Genomic DNA, 12388 nt, shown 5'->3' with positions numbered 1-12388 from the left:
AACCACCGGGGAGTGTCATAAGATACTTGACATACTAGTGTAAAAAGAACATGGTAGTCGCCAGACACGCCTATTAGGCACTGTTCAAGTATTTCATGACACCCAAGTGAATCGTAAACGGGATGAGACGGAAGAAGCTGACAGCTGACAGCCAACAGTTCCTGTTGCGGACAGGTGTGGCGGTGCAGCAGAGTACCCCGCCGCCGGCGTCGGCGTTTACACGCCACTTTTTTTCATTTTCCATGCGCTGAACATTTCGTTTTCGCGCGGCACACAAGAGATATTCACGTCAAGTCTCACTGTAGTCTAATATGGCTACTCATATCAAGATCCCTTGTTCTTCGGCAAATATTGGACCTGGCTTTGACGTCATTGGTCTTGCGCTCAACCTTTACCTTGAACTACAAGTCACAGTCACCAAGAAGGATGCGTCAGAACACTCTCTGAATTGCAAAATCACATACGAAGGTGTAGGCGCCGAAGATGTACCCCTTGTCGCACAGGACAACCTCATTACCCGCACTGCCGTATACGTCCTCCGCTGCCATGGCATTCGCAACTTCCCCGCCGAAACCCACGTACACGTGAAGAACCCGATACCGTTGGGAAGAGGATTGGGGTCTTCGGCGGCTGCCATCGTGGGGGGTGTATTCCTGGCAAATGAAGTAGGCAACCTCAAACTATCGAGGGCGCGCATGCTCGACTACTGCCTGATGGAGGAGCGACACCCAGACAATGTCGCAGCGGCGCTGTATGGAGGCTTTGTCGGCACCTACCTCAATGAGCTGTCGCCTGAAGACACGGAGAGACTTGAAATTCCCCTCAGTGAAGTTCTGCCACAGCCCGCGGGAGGTGTAGATACGGGTTTGCGACCACCCGAGCCTCCCCTCAACATTGGACACTACACAAAGTTTAACTGGTCGCCCACCATCAAGTGCGTATGCATAATACCGCAGTTTGAGGTGTCAACGGCAAAGGCGCGCGCAGTACTGCCAGAGTCGTACTCCCGGAAGGATGCCATCTTCAACATGCAGCGGTTGGCTGTCCTTACGACTGCGCTCGGACAACCCACACCAGACCCCGACATGATCTACACAGCCATGCAAGACAAACTCCACCAGCCATACCGCAGTGGCCTCATCCCCGGTCTTACCGAAATCCTACAATCCGTCACCCCCCAATCGCATCCAGGCCTGCTTGGAATCTGCCTCTCAGGTGCTGGACCTACTATACTTGCGCTCGCGACCGATAACTTTGACAAGATAGCAGACCACCTACTGCAAGAATTCAAGAAGGAGGGCATAACATGTGACTGGAAATTGTTGGAGCCGGCTACCGAGGGCACCACCGTGACCCACCCATCTACCACATCACAACCAGCCGGCGAGGCATTGACGTACGCGTCGTCTGGAGTCAGCATAGATGCGGGCAACCAGCTCGTCAAGCAGATCAAGGCCTTGACTGCAAGCACCAGGCGACCTGGAGCTGATGGAAACATTGGTGGCTTTGGTGGGCTGCTTGACTTGCAGGCAGCTGGCTACAAAGAGGCACCGATACTTGTAGGTGCTATTGATGGTATCGGCACAAAAGTCAAGATCGCTTTCGAGATGGGCAAGCACGACACTGTGGGTATTGATCTGGTCGCCATGAATGTCAACGACCTGGTAGTCCAAGGTGCAGAACCTTTGATGTTTCTCGATTACTACGCTTGCAGCAAGCTTGACGTCGAAGGCGCTGCAAAGTTTGTTGAGGGTGTCGCTAATGGTTGCCGACAATCTGCATGTGCTCTGGTCGGTGGTGAGACTGCGGAGATGCCCGGTATCTATCAAAAAGGCGAATATGATGCGGGCGGGGCAGCCATTGGCGCGATCAAACAAGGTGCAACGATATTACCAGACACGGCATCTATGGAGGAAGGAGACGTCCTTCTCGGTATGGCATCGAGCGGTGTCCACTCCAACGGCTTTTCTCTAGTCCGAAGAATTGTCGAGGCACAGGGCATGTCGTACTCGGATACATGCCCATGGAGCAGTGGTGAGAATATCGGAACCGCGCTTCTAACCCCAACAAAGATCTACGTGAAACCGCTCCTAGCTGCGACCAAAGAGGGTCTGATCAAGGGTATGGCCCACATTACTGGCGGCGGTCTACTCGAGAACATTCCTCGCATGCTTCCGAAGACGCTAGCTGCCGAGCTGGATGCGAAATCGTGGCCTCTTCCCGCCGTGTTCAAGTGGCTGAAGAGTGCGGGCCGAATGGAGCATACCGAATTCGCGAGAACCTTTAACACGGGTCTCGGTATGGTACTTGTCGTCAGCCAGGAGAAAGTCCAAAAAACCATAGATCTGTTGCAGAGGGAGAAAGAAGAGGTGTACGTGGTGGGGTGTTTGAAAAAGAAGGTGGATGAGGACTGCATTGTGACAAACATGAATGTTTGGGGTTGAGAAACCATGTCTCCACCTTGTAGCAGGTGTCTGCATACGTAGCAGACCGGAAGCAAAAGCCATGATATGATGTATGAAGGTTACATATACTCAGGACGCTACAGGTCTGGCGATTGGGAGCCGCGGCGGTTGCAGCGGCATATCAAACGAATATACCCACCTTTTCTTCAAGTTCTAGAGCAAGTCCAAATCCACCTGTGCTGTCTTAATTCCAAGGAATGCTTATACGTGAGCAATACGCGCGCTTTAGACGGGGAATCCCAGACAAAGAGCGTGGTGCTTGGTACCTAGAATGCAGTGTTCGTGTTAGCCGCGGCTGGATTGGGGAATTCCGAGTCGTGGTATGGCGCGATGTTTGAGCAGACGGGGTGGTGAGAGAAGGGCGCTGGGACGCTACGACGCTCACAGTGTTCCTTGGAGGAGGCATATGCATCTGCATATCACGGCTTATTGTGGAGACAAGATGATGTGAGGACGCGTCAAGACATGCTCTGCTAATGACAGATGTTTGGGGAATAATGGATTGTCGGTATGTCACGTTGCACGCTAGCCCGATGTGGCAGGATACTCAGCTGAGACATGGAGACGGCCAAAGCGTCTTGCAACGAGTACGCGACCATTGCGCCATGGTCGGATTTTGGCGCCAGCAAGGTGCGTGGCTACAAGGGCGGGCGCTGTTTGGCTTGACGGGTGGTATTGAGTAATAGATTGCGGATTTTTGGTTGACATGTTGGAACAGGGCGAAGATGGGTGCGGGGGAGAGGTGCTACGGACTCGGTCGCAATATAGCAACCCAAACGCGTGGGTTCTAGATTCTGTTGAGACGGACTTTGGCGCTCAAGTATGACTCCCACAGGCCGTACCTCCCTCTTCCTGACGTCGACATGTGAAATCATGTCGGCATGGCTCTGTCCCGATAACGAGTCTGCGTCACCTGGGCGGCCGCCAGACAGCTTTGTGGGCCAGGGTGATACGATGGACAGGGCGGCCATCCATGCGATAAGACGGAGCTGCCACTTGGAGAACAGTGGTGGTGTATAGGCAACCAGATGGAAACGTGTTGCTGGGCGGCTGAAGGGTAGGCGGGGGGCGCCACGACTCGCACCTGTCCGTCTATTCGCCATGGTGGTTGTCGAGGTGGGGCGTAGGGGTAAACCGTGTGTATTGGCCTAGGCGGACCGTTTGCCAGACGCCTACCCATACCTACCAGGGCTACCAGGGCCAACTTTTTTTTTCAGACGGAACTGCGCTGGGTACTCGGAGCGACCAAGCCAAGCCAGCCCTTCTAGCCCTCGTCCCGAACACACGCCCACGCACCCCGAAAGCTGACAGCATCACAGTGCAGCAGCCTTGACCACCCACACGGCACCAACCTAGCCCTATCTTTTTGTCTGACCTATCTATCTACTTATTCCCCCTTCTCCTCTCTTTCTTCACAATGACCGCTCCCCACGACGTCGCTGCCCACTCGACGCACCCCATCAACACCACCACCCCAGCCAACCCACCACTCAAAGCCGACGCAACCGCCGCACACCCTCCCCCGCAGAAGCCCGACCCAACTCTCCAGAGCAACGACCATGCCACCTCCCAAGGAGGACTCTCCACCCCCCATCCCTCCCCCGCCGCCGAACTCGCCAGTCTTAAGAGCACGCTGAAGGCCTCGCTCCGCCAGTTCCCGGACTTCCCGCAACCGGGAATCCTGTTCGAGGACATTATGCCCATCTTTGCGAACCCCCAATTACACGAGGGCCTGGTGCGCTCGCTCGAGCTGGCTGTTTCGCAGCAATTCGGATCAGCCGGCAAGCCCGACGTTGTTGTTGGACTGGATGCGCGGGGCTTCCTCTTTGGACCCAGCCTGGCCCTGAGACTGGGCGCGAGTTTTGTGCCCGTCCGGAAGAGGGGGAAGCTCCCGGGACCGTGCGAGACGGCTGAATATCTCAAGGAGTACGGGTCTGATTTCTTCCAAATGCAAGCCGATGCCGTAAAGGCGGGCCAAAAGGTTTTGATTGTTGACGACATTATTGCGACAGGTACGTCTGGTTTCGCCTTTTTGACGCAGGGACATGGGATGCTAATCGACTTGTAGGTGGTTCTGCCGCAGCAGCCGGTTTACTCGTGAAGAAACTCGGCGGAGAAACCATGGGATATCTCTTCATTGACGAAGAGCCCTTCCTCAAGGGTCGCGACAAGCTCGACGCACCCGTATACACACTGCTTGCGAAACAGGAAGCGCTCAAGCAGTAAGGGCGTTTATCTGATCTTTCCATCAAATCTGGAACATATCTTCGCCATTCACATAGACGACATTATAGACCGGAATTGCATCATGGGCGGCGTTGGCGGGGCTGGTTATCACAACGGACACGCGCGGGAAGGGCGGGAATCGACAGATGAACAACGATAACGCGACGATAACGTTATAGCAGCAGAACGACGAGAATCTCCACACTACAATTTTCGCAGCCCAAAAAAAACACAAAACAGAAAACAGAAAACACCACATTATATATGTAAATTATATAAACTCCCCCGCACCTACACAAACAACAGCAGCATAAAAGTTATCCATCTTACACCCATTTTCCGTCGCAAAACTTCCTTCCATTTCCCCCTCTCATGTCATGCATACCTAGCTAACCCAGCCAAACCAAAAAGAAAAGGGCAAAAAAAAGTTCTTGACTTACCCCTCCATGCTGCCTGGCGCTAAACGGGCACCCTGCTGAATTGCTCATATCCCGCCAATGGCGAAGCGAAGAGCGGGGGGCCGGGTGGGGTCAAGCACCGATGCCGGCGCCCGCTCTAGCTGCCATGCCCCCCGCGCTGCCTTGCTATGCTTACGTCGCGTATGCGTGCGCGTGTGGTAGCTATCAGGGTGGGTTGTATGGTGACGAGGGACCATAGCTCCGGGTAGCACTGGGCCGGCGATAGCCTCACTTTACTTACGTGGGGAAAGTTGTCCTCTGTTGCTTACTTGTTCTGTTGAGATAGAGAAAGGGTTTAATGCAGCGTGTGACTACCTTTACGACTACTTTTACTACACAATCGAGAAAGAGAGTTTTTTGTTCTGGAATACCTTTGAGACCACTGTCTACGACATCTCATTTTTCACTCACGACGGTTTTTGGATATACGCCTAGAGCTACGATACAGAAAAGAAATATGTCGGATATCAAGAAGGTTTTTACAGCTAATGCCTGTCCTCGTAAGTTCATGGGGAGAGGAAGAGGAGGGGTGTATGTCTGTGTGCTTGTACTAATACATTCTGTAGCTGCTGGACCTTACGTACGTCTCCCTCTACCCCACGCATTTCGTTCGTCGTGAACATCCTTCCAACCGCATATTCCGATCCCCGAGACCCCTTACATATACACTTGCTACCCAAGCATACACCATGTCCCCCAAGACAGCGCATATCCCACACCACACAATCACTGGGCGAAGAAATGTCACATCACTACAAAGCTCTTGGAAGAAAAGCAAGGATAAGGAAACATAGAGGCTGACACCCACCCCCCCAAACAGACCCAAGCCATCATTGCCGGCCCCAACGTCTTCGTCTCTGGCCAAATCCCCGCCGACACAAAGGGCAACCTAATCGAAGGCAGCATCGCCGACAAGACCAAGATGTGCTGCGAGAACATCAAGGGTATCCTCACTGAAGCCGGTGTTGCTATGGAGAGGGTTGTAAAGGTGGGTTTACCTCCCCCTTCTCTTCTCATCCCATATACACCCCCACAACTTCCTGGCCAGCAGCTAATCGTACGATTATGTATAGGTCAACGTCTTCCTCGACGACATGGCAAACTTCGCCGAGATGAACTCCATCTACGAGCAGTACTTTGCCCACAAGCCCGCGAGGAGCTGCGTTGCAGTTAAGCAGCTGCCCAAGGGTGTGCCTGTCGAGATCGAGTGCATTGCGTATAACGGTATGGGCCATGCAAAGCTCTAATGCTGATGTAGGGTGTGTGTTGATTATCTTGTGTAGGTTAATCGACTGTATGACGTGGTGGTACCTCAACGGGCGATTTGCGTGTATAGGCTGATTGCAAGGTATAGTGGTTAAGGGGTGGGGTATGATGGATACGGTACGAGGCCATGTTAGAAGCGAGGTATAGGCTTTTGGAACTACACTTGAATCTACTACCACCCACCATCACCTTGTTGATCTGCTTCTCGGTGCTCATTCTCTCCCTCTTAGCCCAAATATTCATATCTGCAGATGTATACTTTAGACGACGTGTTTTGCTATCGAATGCTCTCCAGAGTGGCTCCAGCATCTTGGGATTTGCACTGAACTCGAGTTACATCAAAGACGAGGAAATCATCTTGCGACACCCACATAAGGCTGCTGCTGTGAAGGCGAAGTCACGTGATCTTCAGCACTTCCATCTATACGTTATTCATTCTGTCATAATCTCATGCGCTCTATCCATGAACCATCCAATGTAAGCTATTGCAGTACCGATAGACCTGTCTGCAAGATCTCAGTCTCATAATCCAATCTCAATCCGCCAATATCCTTGTACTGTTGTTACCCAAATGACACAGCCGTCGCTCAATGATCAGGATCACATGCATGGCATGCTAGACCGCCGATCTTCTCCCTTGCTTCATCAATTTGTATCATACCACAAGTTTCTCTTCCAATCGTGTACCCGGAGTAGTCTGTGGAGATGCCAACCTCAACCTGTGCCTGACCCACTCGGCCTTGGGGCGCTACAGGGGTAGGGAATGGAGCAGTAGCATCCATGGGAATACCCGCAGCGTTGCCGCGACCACCATACAAGCCGTTACCAGGGTGACGGTAGCGATTGCCACGACGTGGGATTGTGTAGTGTGTTGGAAGCTGCATACTGCGTGGACCAGAGGGTAGGGCGGGTTTCAAGGGGCGAGAAGCGTCGATATTTGTGCGGTTGACAAGTACAGTTTTCTCAACCATGTCGAACTGGTTTGAGAACGACTGTGTCGGTTCAACATCGTCAGCCTTCGCATTCTGCTTCTGCAAGTTGGGACGAGAATTCTCCGAATTTTGGTCTTCTTGGTGCTGATGCACAGGTGCGGATGGAGGCGGCATTAGTTCCGCAGAAGTCAAGTGCCTCGTTCCTTCGGTAGCGTTTGGATTGGCCGACAAGGAAGTGGTTGCAGCGATACTGTTAGAGACAGGATCAGCAGCATCAGCCGGAGAAGGCAACGTCGAACGCTGCTTCTTGGGTTTGATCTTCTTCGGTGACTTTGGACGACCGTTCCGGAAGCCTTGTTCATAAGCAAACTGAACCCCATACATGTACCACAAGAACGGGATTCCGTTTCTATCGAGCACCGTCATGTCTGGCAAGCCGGGTATATCCTGATACAGTGTACCCGCCACGGTAGTAGTAGAAGGCTCGACTGCGGCAATCGCGCTCGGGGGACGAGGCACAAACTCCGGCGCAGTAAAGGGCTCTTTTGGGACGGCTGCACTTGCAGGTTGGGGTACGAACTCTGCGGCAGTCGCACGAAGGTCTGACCCGATACTAGAATGCGTTGAACAATCACTATCTTTCCGTCTGCATGAGCCTGGGACATACCATTCACTTCTGCCTCTAACAGGCGATGTATCATCGTGTATTTGGTCCGTTTTGGCTGAATCTGCATCTTCTTGGTCGGCAATATGACTCAGATCGCCTATGTTCAAACTGTGAGCCATCATGACAATGATTGGAGGCATTCTGTTTGGCAGTGTGGGTGTCGTACCAAGAACATCTGTCTTCTTCTGACTATATATGACAGTCGAATCTGTAGGAACAGGATCTACGACCTTCGAAGTTGCCCGTACAGTAGAGGTGCTTGCTGTTCGGGAGCTGTATGTGGAATCCTGTCTGACACACGAAGTTGTAACATCCGGCAATTCCTCTAGACCAGGCATATCGGGGGGAATTGCAGGCTGTTCAAGCTGATCCCTAACGGGTTCAATTCTCGGGGTGTCCATGTGCTGGGTCGCAACAGGAGGTTGTGCCAGGATGGTCGTGGAGATAAGATGAGAATCGCTCCTCTTGTTATGGAGAAGTGATCGTTCTTCGTCTCGGTCTTTTCCTGTAATGGACGCAATCTTTGAGCTGTCGATGGTACGGAAGTGTCCTGGATGAGTAGCCATGGAGTTCTCCGATAAACAATCCTCGTCAGCTCCAGCATGCATGATTTGCATCATCTTGAGCCTGTATTTCAGAGATGCTACGGACTCGGCTCGCTTCAAAGTGGAATTTCTGGTGGGGATGGCAATCTTGCTTGTGGCGCCGATGCGTGGAATCCGCGAAGCTTGTTGGCATGAGACAGGATGCGATGGGCTGGAGCATGATTTTGGAGACTGATTGTGCGCGCGTTTCAGCTTCATAGGACTTGTCGTATCTTCCACTGTTTCTTTCATAGCCGACGGCGAGCTGACAAAGTCGTGAGACACCTGATCATCATGACTGTCAGCATGTAAATCAGTATCGGAAACGTCAAATTCCTCAAGATATTCTAAATCGGTATGGAAACTTTGCTCAATGTCTGTAGGACTCCTTACAGGCGAACCTTGAGCAGTATAGAAAGCCGTATTGCCAGTTGACGTGGAGATGCTGCTGGTTGCTCGCGAGTGTCCTGGCGATGACTTGGTATTGAGGTTTGCCAACTTTACCGGCGACATCTTGAAAGACAACTTGGGTTGCTGGCTCGTGCTGCTGCGTACAGGTGACCTAGTAGGGCTATTCCATGCTTTCTTTGAGGGAGAGCTGGGAACTGTACCAGTGCCGAGCGGGGACGAGGATGATGTGATGCTACTGTCGACAGCTGCCAGAGCTTCTTTCGTCAGATAAGTTGAGCCTTCCTTGCCATACCCTCTACTCAAGTCGAATGAGCTGTGGGTTCCGCGGATCGTCATCAATTCGCCAGGGGAGCTGCTCTCAGCACTCTTCTTGTATGTTCGCTCCTTTGCGCGTTGCGCCGTTGCTAAGTTGGGGCCAGCACTCTTGGGCAGCCAGTGTGAAGGGATCGACTTGCGAGGGCTGTGTGCAGACACGAGTTGAATGCCTGTATGTGTAGAGAAATGATGATCAGATTGCTCGAAACGACCCTCTCGAACAGTCTCGGCGTGAGAACTAGTGGTGGGGTGATCGTAGGGAATAGGCGCAGAGATATGTCCTTCATGGGATGCTTCGGCGGCGTCAGAGTAACTGGCATACGACTCAAATCGAGCAACTAATTCGGTGACCTTACCGTCATGAGTTACTTCCATATACAAAGAGGACTGCGTGTTCAATGGGATATCGATGTTGACATTGCTGTAGCCTCTCATATCCAATAGCGAGCTATTGCCGTCAAAAGTATCTGAAGATTCTGCAAGGGGATCATCAATAGACGCGGGCCGTGGGATGTGAGGAGCCAAGTGAGGCGGTCGCTCAATTTGCTCTTGTATGACGGCAATAGAGATTGGCAAGCGCCCACCTTCGGATGACGCGAGAGTGGACATGTTGTTGTTATACTGTGATGGGTGTTGTTGCTGCGTATGCGTATGCGATGAGCTACTGTTGTTGGAATCTGATGTTGGTGGGTTAGAAGACGATGGGCCTGGTCGAGCACCGGCGTTGTTGTGTGCACCCGCGTGGTCTGGCGGTGGACGGTCGCTATTACTGTGAGCTGATGACACCGTTGGAATATTCGTCGGATTACTTACTCTTCTCTAGGTAGCCCAAGTATTATATCTTTGTCGCAGTAAGATAATTTGTTGAGCTCACCATGTCGGCAAGTCGAGTAGTACCAGTAAGAATATTTACACATGATTCTGGGTAGCGGTTGTCAACCACTGCCGTCAGGCACGGTCGGGTTTGAGTATCCAAGAGGTGCGGGCGCAAGCAGGTGGAACCCGAGGTGAAGAAGGTGCAGTGGTGAGGGTGGTTCCGTTGGTTGCGGACTAGCGGTAAACAAACGGACGCGGAAAGAGCGCGATAGCAGGTGACAATGGAAAGAGATAAGAGACTTTGTACAGATCCGGAAAGAGCCGTTCATTCACTACAATTTGCGTATGTGGTAATACAAAGGTCATTACAAAGAGTAAAACTTCGGGTTCGAGCACACTACCATGATTCAATTAGACCGTGAAAAAACTGAACTTGGATATCAACGCTTGTATGGAAGAAATAAGAATCCTATCAGTTCAGTTCAAGGATACCTTGGTCCTTCAACGGAGGGAATCTTTAGGCTTCAGAGTAGAACAGTTATTGTAGTCCCATGGTTCCTTCATTTATCAAAATCTCTTCTTCTTCTTTGCTTGTGCCAGCTTCTTTGCGGCTTCCCCGTTCTTCCTTTTGAGCTCAGCTCGTCTCCGCTCTGCTTTCTCTTCAGGCGTCTCTTCAATTACTTCCTTGATGGGAGTAGGTTCCCTCACTGCTTCGTGCAGCGGTGGGAAGGACGGGGGCTCCACGGTAGGAGACTGCGTCTGCCTAGCTCGGAAAGCACTCTGTGAAGTCTCTCTATCTATATCCTTCCCTTTTCCACCAATTTTAAATGGCTTTCGGGCTTTCTTCAGTGTCGTGATTGTTTGTGTGGGTGGCGAACAGGGAGGTACAGATTCTCTAGTTGGCAGAAGATCATCCGGGTGAGTATCTGTCCCTGTAACTATTGTTGCTGATGGTGGTGGCTCTATTAGTGCTTTCGACTTGCCACCGATACGAAATGTATTGACCTTCGTTTTTGCCGCTGGCGGATCTGTTGCTTTGTGCAGTGGAGAGTGTTTTGGTGATGGCTTCCGGCCTGGAGACGTCTGTAGGGCGCGTCCTTGACTCTGACTACCGTTCATTGGAGGCACGTCAAGGTCATCTTCGTCCTCGGTACTATCTTCTGAGGTGCTCTGTGCTCCATTTGGAGATGAGCTTGGCGTTGGAACTGGGATCTCAGCGGGCTTGGTGGCGATGGTATGAGTCTGTAGCTCTGTCAGTGAAACGCTGTGGTCGGTATCTACGATCATCTCACATTGAAGTGCTCGTGATTCTCAAACTCGTCTTCTGTCTCTTCGTCACTCGACCCGGCCACGACGTCATTTGGTTTTATTGGCGGTGGAGACATTGTTCGCCTCTTGGCGGCGGTCTTAGAACTCAAATGAGTCGGTACTGCAGTCCACCAGTCTTGCTCACGATCTCCCGATTTCAGTTGTATCGGCACATCCGGCGTACTGTGGGCCAACGCTTCCTGGAACAAGCCTAGTGTAGTTACATCGGAATCTCGCAATTGCTCTGTTTCCTGCCTCCATGCATCTTCTCGAAAAGATTGTAATGCGGGAATGTGCTTGGCCGCTTGCTCGCGTTTAATCATTCTCTTCCCTGACTTGGTGCCACCGATGCTAGGGAAAGCTGCAGCAAAGTCCATGTTGTTGGAATCGAAGTGGTCCGCAAGTCGAGTAATTGCATTGTCTTTGCTATTGATCGTGGTTATGAGTCTGTTGATGCGTTCGTGTTGTATGTGCGAGGATACAAGGAGTGGAAGAATGAGTTCGTTTTCGAGAACTGTAGAGGGACGCTTCTTCAGATAGAACTTCCATGTCAAGCGGTCGAGTGGCTCTGGAAGACATATACTCGTATGTAATGTGATGCCATTGCCATCAATACGAGTCATTTGGCACACTGCATCATCGTCGTTGACTAGGGACTTCTTGATGTTGTGGAGGAGGATGGAAAGCTGCGCCGTATCTTGTTTGCTGACTTCAATAGGTGATTGCTCCTGTGAAGCTCGGTTCACTATACCGTCCAAGTCTGACTCTTCGCTCCATATGTTACTCAGGTCTGTAAGATGCAGTATGTACGAATCCGAATGAAATGCAGGTTTGATGAGGAGCTGGGGGACTTGTTTGTCTCCTGGCTCGTCGGAAAGCTTCAACACGCGCCAACAGGACATTTCAGATCGTAGGCGTGAAGTTACTACATCAACAGTTC

General features: G+C 51.7%; 5 protein-coding genes across 5 annotated transcripts; 3 read left to right on the top strand and 2 right to left on the bottom strand.

The window, feature by feature from the left end:
• Nucleotides 1–311: 311 nt before the first annotated feature.
• Nucleotides 312–2444, top strand: PtrM4_080970 (PurM, Phosphoribosylaminoimidazole (AIR) synthetase; the record flags this gene model as incomplete). The annotated part of the gene is made up of 1 exon (XM_001940966.2): nucleotides 312–2444. One exon carries the CDS (start codon nucleotides 312–314, stop codon nucleotides 2442–2444), a length of 2133 nt encoding a protein of 710 aa, XP_001941001.2.
• Nucleotides 2445–3023: 579 nt separating this feature from the next.
• On the top strand, nucleotides 3024–4691 carry PtrM4_080960 (Apt, Adenine-guanine phosphoribosyltransferase and related PRPP-binding protein; the record flags this gene model as incomplete). The annotated part of the gene is made up of 3 exons (XM_001940965.2): nucleotides 3024–3095; nucleotides 3994–4477; nucleotides 4534–4691. The coding sequence occupies 3 exons, from the start codon at nucleotides 3024–3026 to the stop codon at nucleotides 4689–4691; spliced, it is 714 nt and encodes a 237-aa protein (XP_001941000.2).
• A 915-nt stretch (nucleotides 4692–5606) lies between these two features.
• Nucleotides 5607–6396, top strand: PtrM4_080950 (L-PSP endoribonuclease family protein (Hmf1); the record flags this gene model as incomplete). The annotated part of the gene is made up of 3 exons (XM_066106451.1): nucleotides 5607–5729; nucleotides 5970–6137; nucleotides 6223–6396. The coding sequence occupies 3 exons, from the start codon at nucleotides 5607–5609 to the stop codon at nucleotides 6394–6396; spliced, it is 465 nt and encodes a 154-aa protein (XP_065963389.1).
• Nucleotides 6397–7002: 606 nt separating this feature from the next.
• On the bottom strand, nucleotides 7003–10241 carry PtrM4_080940 (uncharacterized protein; the record flags this gene model as incomplete). The annotated part of the gene is made up of 3 exons (XM_001940963.2): nucleotides 7003–7960; nucleotides 8015–10087; nucleotides 10138–10241. The coding sequence occupies 3 exons, from the start codon at nucleotides 10239–10241 to the stop codon at nucleotides 7003–7005; spliced, it is 3135 nt and encodes a 1044-aa protein (XP_001940998.2).
• Nucleotides 10242–10707: 466 nt separating this feature from the next.
• On the bottom strand, nucleotides 10708–12350 carry PtrM4_080930 (XLF domain containing protein; the record flags this gene model as incomplete). Its single annotated transcript, XM_001940962.1, has 2 exons — nucleotides 10708–11382; nucleotides 11433–12350. 2 exons carry the CDS (start codon nucleotides 12348–12350, stop codon nucleotides 10708–10710), a joined length of 1593 nt encoding a protein of 530 aa, XP_001940997.1.
• Between the last annotated feature and the right edge of the window lie 38 nt (nucleotides 12351–12388).

Source organism: Pyrenophora tritici-repentis, chromosome 3 (genome assembly GCF_003171515.1).
Source record: "Pyrenophora tritici-repentis strain M4 chromosome 3, whole genome shotgun sequence".
Lineage (NCBI taxonomy): Eukaryota > Fungi > Ascomycota > Dothideomycetes > Pleosporales > Pleosporaceae > Pyrenophora > Pyrenophora tritici-repentis.
The sequence above is the reverse complement of the archived record's forward strand: the minus strand, read 5'-3'. Positions and strand labels throughout refer to the sequence as shown.